A 14,847-nucleotide genomic window follows, 5' to 3' on the forward strand; every position below is an offset into this window, starting at 1 on the left:
GATAACAGCGTTTAAACAAAGGTAAAGATTAAGCACTTTAAAAACCAAGACTAGTGTGTTTTCTTTCTTTTTGTACACATTACAACTTCTGTTTTGTATCCTTTGCTTTACTGTCAATCCATTTCTTAATTTGTTTATTGAACGGTAAGCCAATCTTAATATATTGGTTCATTTGGACGACCCATTTATTTCCAAAAAATCAATACAAAATTCGTTTGTTTATGTTATTGCCTTATTCAAGTTATTGGCTTTTATTCCTTTTCGCAGAGATGATATATACCAAATTTAAAACTGTATTTATATGTCTCTGCTTTTAGTTATTAACATAATTTGTAATATCATATGAGACATTTACTACCTGGTGAGACCAAAAGGACACACACATTATCCGTTATCGCTATTTTTCAGTATTTGTCCGCCATAATTTTATTGGACATCGCAAATTATAGTTCCTGTAAAAATTTGACAACATAATAACAAATATCTGTCGCCACAATGCAAAAGTGATTGTTGTATGATGTCAAAAGTTCATTGGACAGATTTTCAAAATAGCAATAAGGTCAGGTGTTTTAGCGCATCTTCGTGTAAATCTTTTCTAGTGCAAGTAAGGAAAAGAGTAATTTTAATGAGATAAAACCAAGAACATACATATTTGCTATGATTATAAAGAAAGGGGCTGGTCGTTAGCATGAAATATCAACATGCTTTTGGTTCATTTGGCGTGAACCAATTTACATAAAAAAATGTAGCTTCCACGCCCGTCCTCATCAGGGGCGGATCAAGGATTTTGGAAAGGGGGGGCGAAGATTTTAAAATTTTTGGGCCCTTTTTCAGGCTAAAAAACATAAAATAAGTGTTGTATATACACTATTTAAACGGTTCCTGGCTTGGGGTATAAATATTTTATAGTTGCTGTTAAGTGTAAGGGTTGGATTTTTTTTATGCTGTATTCTCCCTATTAATTGTCTATCATAAAATGATAGTATTGATCCAAAGCTATGTACTGGTATATTTGATGTAGGACCTGTCAGTAAGAAATAGACATGGAAATTAGATGAAATTTACAATGCGACCGCCACGAGTTAAAAAAGTCAAACAAGCAGTTTAAACTTTTTATCAAAAGGTGTGATTGATATGTTTCGCCCAACATAACTAAGGGAACCGAAGTGAGGTGTTCGAAATCAACCTAAGACTACGAATGTGTCTGAAATGCCAACGAATTTATGAATGACAGTCAACAAATGGAGACATAAAGGTCACACCCAGCAGGCAGATTACAGTCTGGTTTTGAAAAAAAGTATTCAATATATATAAGGCCGACGAAACAGACATTTGGGTCAGACATGCAAACCCCAGCCACAAAAAATTACGCCCGATTTTATTCATTATGTTCATTTAATGCTAAAAAATTTTGTTGGAAATTTTGGTTTTTTATAGCAAAAAGGTGGATAAGACTTTTGTTTTCAATCCAGATACGTCAAGAATTTTTGTTTAAGGCAAGAATTAGAGTCATATTTTGGAGCATTTTGGGTTAAACATGTTTTCGTAGGTAAATAATATTGTGGAACTTTTTTTCCCTGAGAGTGTAATAGTCTATAGAGTATTTACTTTCTGTTTGGTGGAATAGTGAAATGGAAGTCAATACATTCTTGCTCAATCCTATGTCGCTTTGAAGGTTTCCTGATTGTCATGACATCCTCAGCCTAAGCAATGTGTATTACTGTAATATGAATTTCAAAATGACCGAGTGCCGTTTTTTCAACTTTTCAACGCACTGGTCAACTCCACCATACCAAATCACATGACTTTGACAATCATGACAATCAGTAAATACCAGCAAAAATATCTTTATAAGTAAAAAAATGTTGTTTAAAAATTAAATACTAGGGAAATTGCAAAGTTCACGAAGTCTAGTCTGATGAATCATTTTACAAAAAAAAAAAAAAAAAAAATCTGAGCAAAGGGTACCCCCTCTACGCCCCCCTCTGAATCCGCCACTGCTTATCACACTTTTTTCAGTTATCTAAGGTATACACATTTTGTAAGTATTCACTAATTGTATTCTCCTATTTGAGTAATCAGTTTTGCAAGTTTTGGAACCATGTATACTTGGAAACTACCATCAAAATGAATAATACGACATTAAATCTGATTTATATGGTTACAAATGTAATTACAGCTTATTATATGTTGATATAAAATACACTATATACTTTTGGGATAATTATTAGTTTGTCTGAACTAAAGTATATATATACACAATGTACAATTTAACTTTCGAAATACGTTTTTTTTGTCTTATACAGAGTCCTTTGTATATTAAATGATATACATCATGTACATTTTGTACATGTACGGCTAATAGAAAAATTATTCTCTCAAGAATTTTGTTATGCTGTTGTTATACAAAGCAAAAGCAGCATGGAAAATTCAGAGAGAAGGATGATAATCTTAATAAGTTTTATGACTTCTATTTCAGCTAAAAAAGATGGAGGCTGGTGGTGGATCAGATGTGCGAGATATATTAGAACTTGATCAAGGGGCTAAATTTATGACAAAAGATGCTCTTCTTAATGATAATAAGGTAGGTTTACAGTTAAGTGTTTAAGTTCATTAGCTATCAAACTAATTAACAAATTTGATTAGGTATTAAATCCATGACAAAAGGTTCATAATTGAAATGCATATAACTATTATAAATCAATTTGAGACATAACAAACAAGAAGTCAAATACTATTCTGGTTTTAAAGATTAAAGACGTTTGTGCGGTTATACATGTTTTGATAGAGACATTTTCAAATTATGAAATTGAGAATGGAAACGGGGAAAGTGTTAAAGAGACAACCTGACTAAAGAGCAGAAAAAAAGCACAGGCCACCAGTGGGTTTTCAACACAGCAAGAAAATCCAGCACTTCGCAGTGGACTCTGACTGGCCCCTTATCAAAAATGTGTACTAGTTCAGTGAAAATAGTCATCACATTTAGCTTCTAAACATATAAATGAACTAAAATCAAAAAAACATTTAAGACTAACAAAGGCAAAGGCTCTGTACTTGGGACAGGCACCCTAACCCTAACCCTTGACAATTGAAGAGACAATTACAACAATTTTTATTGTTTAATTCAAAGTTTGTATATATTTCTAGGTATACAGTATTATTTGCCTTAAAAGTAAAATCTTTGAAATGTTTTTAATTAGATGTTGGTTTTTAACAAGATATATAATGATTATTCTGATTATACATTTGTCTTGTTTTATTTTTAACAGAAGAAACCAATTAGAAAGTCAGATATATCATTTAAGCGACCTGAGGGTATGCATAGAGAACTCTGGGGATTGTTATGGACAGACAACAAGTAAGTTATAAACAGAATCAAGTGTTATATTAAATAGGAAGGAGTTTAAGTTTCAATACTCAAATCACTAGTCACACAATGCTTCTGCATGTCAAACTGTAATATTTTAAGTTTTAAAAATAGTACAAAGCATTGTGTAGACATTTACCAGATATAGTTTACATGTAAATTTCTTCTTGAAACAGCCGTTGAAGTTAAACATCTTTCAGAAAAGCTTTTTGTTGTGCCTTTATAGTAAGAGTTGGTTGACACAGTTTTCTACAGACACATGCAGTTAAATAATTGATGTCTTAATGAGATAATTATAGATTATCGTTGATCATCTCAACGAGATTGATTTTCTCGCTTGAGCTGGAACAGCGAAAGTGAGAAAAGCAATCGAGTTGAGATGACCAATGATAATCTGTTTATCGCTATTTTACCTATGAAGACGTTGTCAATTTCAATGTCAATTTCGTTAGCAACGCCACGTGGTCTCCTTAGTTTCTAGCGATAAATTTTCCATCTCAAGCGAGAAGCATGATATGAAAATTATCACAAAAAAGATCAAAGGAAAAATGCACAAAATAGCGATAAAGAACCATTATACATGATTTACAAAATAAATGACAATTTGAAAAACTACTTACAATTCTGCTTTCTTTAAAAAAAATTGTCTAGAAGGTCTTATGATCTACAATCAATTGGTACACTTTTGCTGAAAGGGAGCTTGGTGGCTGAGTGGTCTAAGTAGTTATTACTGTAATTACTATCCAGTCGACACTGAGGATGTTAGTTCGAACGCTGCAGGTGCGGGTGCACTCAACTTCAATCTAAATCCTGGTTTTTTCTGGGCACTTGGACTTCCTCCACCAATAAAAACTGGTCACCACGAAATAGCCTAAATGTGGTGCTTAAAAGTAGCATTAAAACATCAAAAATCAAATCAAATTACTTTTGCTTAACAATAAGCCACATTTTATCATTGTACTTTATTTTGGAAAAAAGAGGTAAATTTTGTTAGTCCCTATGTAATTATACAGAGTTAATTTTACAGAGATGCCCCTCCACTGATACCAACAGACACTAACCAGGGATATAAACAAATGAAAGCTAAAATTGGCATCAGCAAAGTTAGACCATGGAAATGGATGCCGTTTAGTAATCCAGCTAGAAAAGTAAGTTAACAGTCTAACTTTGACAAAAGTTTCAAAGGAGTAGGTCCTGTTAGGGCTGATATTGGCCTCAAATTTCAGGTTCATCTAACAAAAGTTTTTGGACACCTTTTAAACACATAAGTGTCTATTTCAATTGATTCGATTAGTTTATGTGAAAGATTTTAACTGATTTAGTCATTAAAATTGCTCTGATTCAAGCTTAAATATGAAAATCTATCAAATACGCCAAAAAAAGTCATTTAATATTATGAATGAACACGAATGCAGCCACTTTCATTTTAGACAGAAAAAAATAACCAAAATGCTAAAGTTTTGAAGATTTCAGTAATTTAGCAAACTTAATGATGCTAGTACGCAATATTTGTGAATTGTATTGTCAAAAACAGTTCATATTTATATAGCAGAAGCATTTTACTTTCCAAAACATAGCTTAAAGATTACATTTTCACAATTTTTTAAAACGCCTATTTTTTTAGGCCTAAAAGGGGTCTTACTGAACCTACTCCTTTGATAAACTCAAATTAAGTTTGAAAACATATGCTTTTAAGCAAAATTTTTTTTTTAGAAATACTTGCATATTAAAATTTAATGGTCATTTGTTACTGGAATGCATTGATATTTTTTGTCTAATAGATAAATTTTCTACGTTTTCAACTGTTTTCATTTATAGCTTATTTTATCACTTATTTTATTAATAAATAAACTGTTAGTTGATGAGACTTTGTACAATATATGTTATTTATACTAGTATCTAATTTTTGAGTAATGGAGTTTTAACTTGTATAAAGATTATTAAAAAAGAAAAACAAATAAAGGTTTAAAAAAAAGCCTTTTCTGTTGTTAATTGTGATTTAGTTATAATGTTTATGATAACAGGATGGTGCAGTATTTCATCACTGGAGAAGACTAGCAGATGAAGGAAAAGATTATCCCTTTGCAAGGTTTAATAAGGTATTAAAAAATGTTCATTAAGGACGTTACACATTTTCTTTTGTATTAGTTTTTCTGCACATCAACAATTACATTGCGTTTGCATTATCAAGCCATATGACTTAAATTTGACATTTTTTTTTGTAAAATATTGATTTTTTGGTAATAAGCTTGTAACTTCTATACATACTCTTTTAAATGACATACTTTGAATTTGAGTTATTTCCCTTTAATGCCATTTTGGGGATAAATGATTGATTTATTTTGTTATTTGACCAACCAAATTGAAACACCAATATGTAGGAAGGCTTTACAGCAAAAATAATGTTTTACTTTCATTTTAACAAATACATTTCTTAATTTCTAATGTTTTAAAGTATTTGATAATGATAAGTATAAAAATGAGAAGATGTGGTATGATTGCAAATGAGTATAATTTCCAATAAGAGACCGAATAAAATAGTAATTTACAACTAGTCTATAGTAAGCTATTAAAGGCCTGAAATGACAATTTAATTAATTCAAACGAGAAAACTAACGGCCTTACTTAAATGTATAAAAAAAGGGGACGAAAAACAAAAAGGTAACACATAAACAAACAACAACCACTGAGAGAAACTTGTTTTATTTGATTCACTTATGTTTTAATTTTTCTTTTTGTTTAAAGGCTGTAGATACACCAACATACTCAGATCTTGAATATCAACAACATCTTCATGATGACAATTGGACGAGACAGGAAACAGATCATTTGTTTGACCTTTGTAAAAAATTTGACCTTCGGTTTGTCATCATGCATGACAGATGGGATAGAGAGAAATATTCCAACAGAAGTGTAGAAGATATGAAAGAAAGATACTATGGAATATGTGGTATTCTGACAAAGGTGGGAATTCATTGAAATTGTTTCTTAAATTCATATGATTCTTTATATCTGAAGTTATTGCATTGTAAATTAAGGAATGCCAAGCTCTAACTTTTTGTCAACAAGTGAAATATAAACCTTATATTTGTAAATACCGTATTTGTGCACATAATTTGAATTAAGAGACAGGAAGATATTATAATATTGACAGGAAAGATAGATTATGTATTTATTGTAATACAAGTTCCATTGAAGACGAATTTCATTTTTTATTGAAATGTAATATGCTGACAGGGGGAAATAATATCAAACAATATTTTGGGAGACACCTATCTACTTATAAATTGATACAATTTTTATCTGTACAGAATATTAAATAACTGAACAATCTTGGTAAATACTTAAGGTTAGCAGAGAAACTACGCTACTAACTTTTAATAATCTTATGAACTTCATACTCTGTGTTATACTTGAAATTGTATTGTATAAGAGTATTTCTAACATGACGTCCTTTAATCGCTTTGAGCACACACCCGTGGTAAAATATGAATATATTGCTAGGGCTGTTCCTATTGTACTCCCACGTCATATGTATTTTAATGAATGAGCTACCCGACGTCATAGAACAACGACGTCAGAATATAAGCATTTTACGGGAAAATACACGCTTGTGAAATCGAAAATCATCACAACAAGAAAACGTAAACAAACGATGCTAAAATGTTATATAAGTCAATTTTTTTTAAACATATAAGACATTTGAGTAAATTATTATCTTTAAGTCAGTTTAATTGAAATCTGGAGCTGGCATGTCAGTTAACTACTAGTAGTCTGTTGTTATTTATGTATTATTGTCATTTTGTTTATTTTCTTTGGTTACATCTTCTGACATCAGACTCAGACTTCTCTTGAACTGAATTTTAATGTGCGTATTGTTATGCGTTTACTTTTCTACATTGGTTAGAGGTATAGGGGGAGGGTTGAGATCTCACAAACATGTTTAACCCCGCTGCATTTTTGCGCCTGTCCAAAGTCAGGAGCCTCTGGCCTTTGTTAGTCTTGTATTATTTTAATTTTAGTTTCTTGTGTACAATTTGGAAATTAGTATGGCGCTCATTATCACTGAACTAATATATATTTGTTTAGGGGCCAGCTGAAGGACGCCTCCAGGTGCGGGAATTTCTCGCTACATTGAAGACCTGTTGGTGACCTTCTGCTGTTGTTGTTTCATTTGGTTGGGTTGTTGTCTCTTTGACACATTCCCCATTTCCATTCTCAATTTTATCATTAAATTCATCCAAAACTAGCTAAATACATTATTGTAAACCGTTTAAGCATGTCACTTATTCAGTTTGTTCCATTCTTTTATGCGAATTGAATGGTGCGTTTATTTATGGGAACGGCAAATATCAGCCTCCACCAAGAGCGCTTTAATCCAAAAGAATTGCCGTATTTGTCCTATTAGAATCGAAATAATTCACGGGGGCTTGAATATATCTATATTTTACCCCTCGCTATCGCTCAGGGTAAAAATATTTGTCATAAAGGGCCAACCTGTGGTAAAATCACGATATATTCAAGCCCCCATGAATTATTTCTTAATTTAATGTATTTCAATGTAGTTAACATTTTATTATTATATGTCTGTTTATTTAATATGGTGCATGTATAATTAATTTGACAAAAATTAAATGTATATCCTAATAGCTGTACTTGCATTTGGAAGTCTTATTATTGTCAGAATTTGGCTATACTTAATTTGGTTTGATCAGCTTTTTAACATTTGTATACATCTCAATTTTTCAAATATTTTGGCCTTGGGCGTCACTGAAGAGACATTTATTGCCAAAATATTCAAAATGCGCATTTGGTGCAATATAAAAATCAGCACTATTTATGTAAATTATGATAGGATTTTTTTATTACTTTATGATGATTCTATGACTTTTTGAATTAGTAAATAGAACATGGAATTTTAGGAACATGAGTCAAATATTTCCATTATTATATTAGAACATGATAGAATAAACAAATAAGTTTAATTTCAGGTACGAGCACCACAAGGAACAGAACCAAAGATATGGGCCTTTGATGCTGAACATGAAAGAAAAAGAAAACTACAAATGACAAAATTGTTCGAAAGGACTCAAGAAAAGGTTTGCCTATTTCATAATTATTCATTTGATTAAAACATTACTGTTAGGATTCCTATAAAAGTGTTATGGTACACCATCTTACAGACTTAAGGCTGTTGTCTACTCTATGGTCAGGGTTGTTGTTGCTTTGACACATTCCCCATTTCCTTTCTTAATTTTATTTAGTCATACTATGATTTATAATTTATGCTGAAAGACATGGTTTCAAGTAAAGTTTTGTCCCAGGCAATCATTCCTTTTTTAATTTGAAGTTTATTGAGATCTAATAATGTGAAATAGTTTATTTCAAGTGGTTAATGGTTTAATTTGCATACTGCACTCTCCTCCCGTGTATACTATACCTATATTTAAAATGTGGTATTGAAGCACATCATACCTGATTCTTTTATTGCAGATTGAAGAAGAAGACCTTTTAATAGCTGAATTGAAAAAGATTGAATTAAGGAAGAAAGAGAGAGAGAAGAAAACACAGGATCTACAGAAACTTATCACAGCTGCTGATAGCAATATAGACAGTAAAAAGGCAGACAAAAGGCAAACAAAGAAAAAGATACATCTCCAACAGAAATTCAAAGAAGTGGTTGGTTTACATTTATAAATTAAAGAATCTTAAGTGAAGGAAAACTACTTCAACTGATTACAACTGATATCTACATTGTATCCATGCGTTGTCAGTAAAAAGAAAACGTGTGAAAACAGATGATTTTTTGGGGGGACAAAAACACTTGAGTATTTATCTGTCGGTGGTTTGAATGCCTTACAGCACTTTATTCTGTGAAAAACAGTTTAAATATGAAATTCCAAGAAAAGTCTGAAGCACTTAAAGTTTAATCTCCTTTACAAAGACTATTCAATCGCATTTATCCAAAATTAAGAACTGTTGACTGTATCTACCTAAAACCAACTTGACCTTTATATTTTTTTCTACAGGTAAATCCGGACCAGTCAGGTATAAAGTTTGCAGATTTCAAAGCTTCAGGAGTATCACTTAGGAGTCAAAGAGTAAGTCTACAACAGACTGTATTTTTATATTCTAAATACTAAATTAATGAAATACACAAGGATTTACTGCTATTTCTGATTGCTGTAGTTCTATCTTTGATACTATAGAATGATAAACAAGACTCTCATTGACAGTTATAGTAATCAAATAAATGTGGAAATTTGCAAATAAGTTCAAGACCACTCAGCAATGGTTAAATTGTTGACAATAATTGATATTTTTATATTATAATTTATTTAAATGATAAACCTTTTTATTCCTCTGCGACAGAGAGTTGAGGGTATATTAATTGACCCCTGTCCATCTGTCTTTTCATACAGATTAGGATACAATGTTTTCCAGCTATCTCCTCCTAAAGTTTTGGAGGTACAACTGTAATATTTTGTAGGATGTTTATACACTTAATAATTGAGGTGTGCATGGCCACTGAATATTGATTTTTTTTATAAATATTCTGAAAATGACAGGTATTAGGACATAGTCATGTATTTGGTCAGGCATGGGCACGATTTGAGTCTTACAGTTTGCGTAACAATTTCAAGTTGTATGTTAACAGCATTGTTTGTCAAATCCAAAATATGCTAAATTATACTCATGCATATAGCAGTGCAGGAAAAGAAGGGGGAGGGCATTGTCCATATCTAGTTTTAAATTAAAAGCATTGTACATTTGTAAATGAAAAAAAGTTAAGACACTTGTTAATGATATTAGATTAAGAACAAGATACTTCATAAATAGCAAATCTTTGATTTATTTGTAGATGAAATTGCCAGCATCTATTGGTCAGAAGAAAATGAAAGCCATAGAACAGGTGCTAGAGGAGTTAGGAATAGGTAATGTTATTGTTGCTTTCAATACTGATTATTCAGCAGTCTACATTTTAATCTCACCAAAGTTGTTTGCTAAAAATGCTGAATTATTTAGTTTGTATGTTTGTTTTTATGCCCCACCTACTAGAGTAGAGTGGCATTATGTTTTCTGGTCTGTGCATCCATTTGTCCGTCCGTTCGTCTGTCCCGCTTCAGGTTAAAGTTTTTGGTCAAGGTAGTTTTTGATGAAGTTAAAGTTCAATCAACTTGAAACTTAGTATACATGTTGACTATGCTATGATCTTTCTACTTTTAATGCCAAATTAAAGTTTTTATTCCAATTTTGCGGTCCACTGAACATAGAAAATGATAGTGCAAAGTTCAGGTTAAAGTTTTGGTTAAAAGTTTTTGGTCAAGGTAGTTTTTGAAGAAGTTGAAGTCACATCAACTTGAAATTTAGTACAAATGTCCCCTTTGATATGATCTTTCTAATTTTAATTCGAAATTAAAGTTTTGACCCCAATTTCATGGTCCACTGAACATGGAAAATGATAAGGCGAGTGGGGCATCGGTGTACTATGGACACATTCTTGTTTCTATTAAAATGTTCAGAAATTTTATAATGGTGTAAAAATACCAGATAAAGTTAGATGTGAGAAATCCTGTATTGTTGAAAATAAAATAGCAAAATATCAATTTGATTAAACTTATTTGGAAAAGTAAAAAAAAATCTATGAAATATAAGTGATGAGGAAATCATAAAAAAAAATTTTACTGGGTTTTTTTGCTTATCTTTTTAATCAAGTAAAATTTCATAATATCAATATCCCAACTGTTAAATCACAACAAACTCTTCTCACATGCCATTAGAGCCATGTCTCTTTTCTGTGTTCCATTTGATGTTGACCTTGACCTACAACCTAGACTACTTGTAATTCTCATTTACAGTTTATGTATGTTGAACTTTTTATGAGACGAATGAGACATTTTAAATCTGGTTTTATAATTTACATAAAATATGAAATTCCTTACAAAGTATTGTAAATATCATCCTAAGATCCTTTCTTTTATTGTAGAATTTAATCCTATGCCAACAGAAGAAGTTGTATCAATATTTAATGAGTTACGGCAGGATATAGTTTTACTGTATGAACTGAAATCAGCCTTAGCAAACTGTGATTATGAAACAGAAACATTAAGGCATAGATTAGAAACTGTAGCCCCTGGAAAGGTGTGTACAATAATTATGTCTGTTTACTATTTATTTAGGCAATGACTGTAATATGAAGAAATAACATAAAAAATGTGGTTCACATTGAATGACCTGGTTATTTTAAAGATTGCACAACATTTTTTATGTAATTTCAAATAGACAGAAAATTTATTACATTCATTCCTAATTATTTAATTCTATATTCCATTTTAAACTGGAGTAAACCATGAAAAAACGTTGATGACATCACAGTCACATGACCAAATTATGTCTATTAGCTGATAAACAAAACAACGTCAGTTAATCAAGAGATTTGTTACATCCAAAATGAAATTATATGAAAATACACACACAAAAAAACTTACTGTATACAATTAAAGAGAAATACAACTCTAACATTTTTCAATAGAACTATTTATACTTTAAGAACCATGCACTTTTGAAATATCGTTGACATGTTTATTTTCTGTACATTAACAGTCTTCAAATGTTTACTTATTGGAAAGACTTACGATTTATCTTCTCCAAGGCATGGCTTGCCTCAGTCATATTTAGTACAATCTTTCAGAATTTAAATTTTTGTTATGCTCTTTGTTTTTGTATTCAACCTTTTTGAGTCTTTCGCCATTGACAAATCTAATGCAGGAAAAAACACCTCTACCGTTCTGAATTATAAGCCATGTATCTTTGATGAGTATATTTATTTATTAATCACATGCAAAACTTGCAAGATATGAGGTTTCACTTTATATTTGTATTTGATTTTTCAGTCCTCTACAATAGAAGGTTTATCATCTCTATCGTCTTTACCAGAAACACCAGTAACGCCAACTGAAACCACCCCAATGTTAGTTACACCTAACATGACACCAGAATCTCCAAACAGTCAGCAAAAGTTAGCGGAGGCTATTGATATTATTGGTAGTGCTCCTGGTACACCTAATGTAAGTTTCATTAAACACCTTAATTGTAATGCTTATGTTTTAAAAACAAACATGGGATGAATATTCAATATGATAACAACAAAAAAGCAAACTCAGTAATCTCTTAATCATCTTTGTAGGTGTAACACATCAAAAGCAAGCTCTTAATTATCACAGGTCTAGTTTGACTGTAAATATTTTCAACAATGTGATATATTAAAGTGTAACAATATCATATTGGGAACTCATAAAAAAAGTGAAAATAATAACTAGTGACTTGGGTTCCGAATTTTGGACAGTTGGTTAAAACTGCAAAGTTCAACTAGTTTAAAGTAAACCCTTCCCAAATCCTTTTGTTAGTGGAAAATATGACATAAATCCAGCTTAAACACACCCCAAATTAAAATCAGTCTAGTGAAAATTCATGTTTGAAAAAAGGTATTCGACAATGAAAATAAAAAATGAAATCATGATTTATACAGTAAAATCTCTTGCTAAAAACTTTGACTTCCAAAATACAATTTGACAATGAGACTTAATAAGACCAACTTGCAGGTAATAGTACTGAAACTAGCAATAGTTATGTGAAAGAAATTGATAAACTGAAAGGAAAATGTCAGTTTTCTATCAAATAAGCTGTACAATTTCATCATGTCTATTACAAGTCTACTGAATAAATTTTGAATGAGACAAATAATAATTTACATAAAAAAGATTGAAGGATTAATTATCTTCCAATTACATTCTTACACTATAGTAAATTTTAAAAGCTTTTGTTCAAGGAAATGATTTTAATTTTTCATCAATTGGTCTCATTAAAGCATTTTATCGGTGAAACATTCCTGACCTGAACTGTAAATTCAAGCAGTTATTGTCCACACTGAGACCAAATGCCATCAAGACAAGTGCTCTAGAGAAAAGAATTAAGTCTGTATTATGTTTTACGCTATTATGATATGACAGTGGCATTTTATCCCCTAATGTCACTATAAATTTTTTCTGATTTATTTTACAGAGAAAGAGAAAAGCAGCTTTGGAACAAAGAGACATTTTAAAGAAAATAACCAAAAAATTGTAGCAGTAACATTAATATATATTACTTTTATATAAAAATATTAAACCATCCATTATGCAGCTGGATGTTATAGGATTATGTTTGTGGTTGGATATCAAACAAAGTGACATGTGGTCAGAAAGTGATGGAATTTGAAAGGAGAATATTCTTCAGGGTTCTGTGATTGTATATATGTAATCCATTCATCATGATAGCTTTGTTATACTTGTAATAAAACAGGGCAATGTAAATTTTCATTCATTAATTCTTTAAGGCATGCTCCTCTAACCGCCAATCTTATGCGATAGACCCAGTGCATTCTGCCTTTAATGACTGGAGTAAAACCCAATGTCTATCAAAACTGAGGCTAATGCAGACATTAATGTACAGTAGTTGTCGTTTGTTTATGTCGTTTACACGTGTTTCTCGTTTTTTTATATAGATTAGACCGTTGGTTTTCCCGTTTGAATGGTTTACACTAGTAATTTTGGGACCCTTTTAGCTTGTTGTTTGGTGTGATCCAAGGCTCCTATTGAAGGCCGTTCTTTGACCTATAATGGTTTACTTTTACAAATTGTGACTTGGATGGAGAGTTATCTCATTGGCACTCACACCACATCTTCCTATATCTACTTGATCAATATAAACAACATTCCATATTCTAGGTATACATGTACCAACAAACAATTTAAAACCCAACAATCTATGAAATTCAAATTGGCCATATTAAACTAATATAAAATGTCTTTTTTATTTGCTTTATTGTAAATATTATCAATGTTAATTAAGATGGACGGCAGTCTATTGTATAATAAATATTTGTACAAATATAAAGCTTTAAGTATGGCATTTAATTTGGTAAAAGCAAAGTAAGCAAAAATTAAAATGAAAAATTTAAAAACTAGAGTAACAAATAAATAATTCTATTTACCAGATTTTAATAATGGATGGATTCATAAATTTGGTTAAAAAAAAATACATTTAAATGGACAATATCACTGCAAAATGTATAAAACTTTTAACACATGTACAGCACAACACAAATTAGATGAAAAATATTGGATAATAGGAACCGTTACTCAACCTTACTACAATTACTAGTGATACATGAAATAGTATACTAGTCATCTAAGACCCAATAGAATTAATCAATAATGAAATGAACAAATATTTTTGTATATATGCTATTTGGAATATATATTGGAGGGAAAAAATAGCCAAAAATCACAAGTTACACTACAGTTTTTTTGTTGCAGACTGTTTAAAAAGAAGTTAACATAGCCATAACTTGGACTATTATATTGTAAAAAAAGAGTAAATTTCTACAATCATATTAAAAACAGCATTGAAATCCCCAAACATTATTTTTTTATGGAAAT

General features: G+C 30.8%; 1 protein-coding gene across 1 annotated transcript; it reads left to right on the forward strand.

Moving 5' to 3' along the window:
- The first annotated feature begins 15 nt into the window (after nt 1-15).
- LOC134692129 (DNA methyltransferase 1-associated protein 1-like) lies at nt 16-13,725 on the forward strand. Its single transcript, XM_063552552.1, has 13 exons — nt 16-144; nt 2,480-2,584; nt 3,270-3,358; nt 4,395-4,515; nt 5,392-5,466; nt 6,113-6,331; nt 8,359-8,466; nt 8,861-9,046; nt 9,397-9,468; nt 10,230-10,302; nt 11,355-11,509; nt 12,262-12,435; nt 13,430-13,725. Exons 2-13 carry the CDS (start codon nt 2,489-2,491, stop codon nt 13,490-13,492), a joined length of 1,431 nt encoding a protein of 476 aa, XP_063408622.1. The 5' UTR covers nt 16-144; nt 2,480-2,488; the 3' UTR covers nt 13,493-13,725.
- Nucleotides 13,726-14,847: the final 1,122 nt, after the last annotated feature.

This window comes from Mytilus trossulus, chromosome 1 (genome assembly GCF_036588685.1).
Source record: "Mytilus trossulus isolate FHL-02 chromosome 1, PNRI_Mtr1.1.1.hap1, whole genome shotgun sequence".
NCBI lineage: Eukaryota > Metazoa > Mollusca > Bivalvia > Mytilida > Mytilidae > Mytilus > Mytilus trossulus.

Coding starts and splice junctions, on each gene's coding strand:
- LOC134692129 (XM_063552552.1), top strand. CDS start 2,489: ATGGAGGCTGGTGGTGGATCAGATGTGCGAGATATATTAGAACTTGAT. Junction 2,585..3,269: donor CTCTTCTTAATGATAATAAG/GTAGGTTTACAG, acceptor TATTTTTAACAG/AAGAAACCAATTAGAAAGTC. Junction 3,359..4,394: donor TTGTTATGGACAGACAACAA/GTAAGTTATAAA, acceptor TTAATTTTACAG/AGATGCCCCTCCACTGATAC.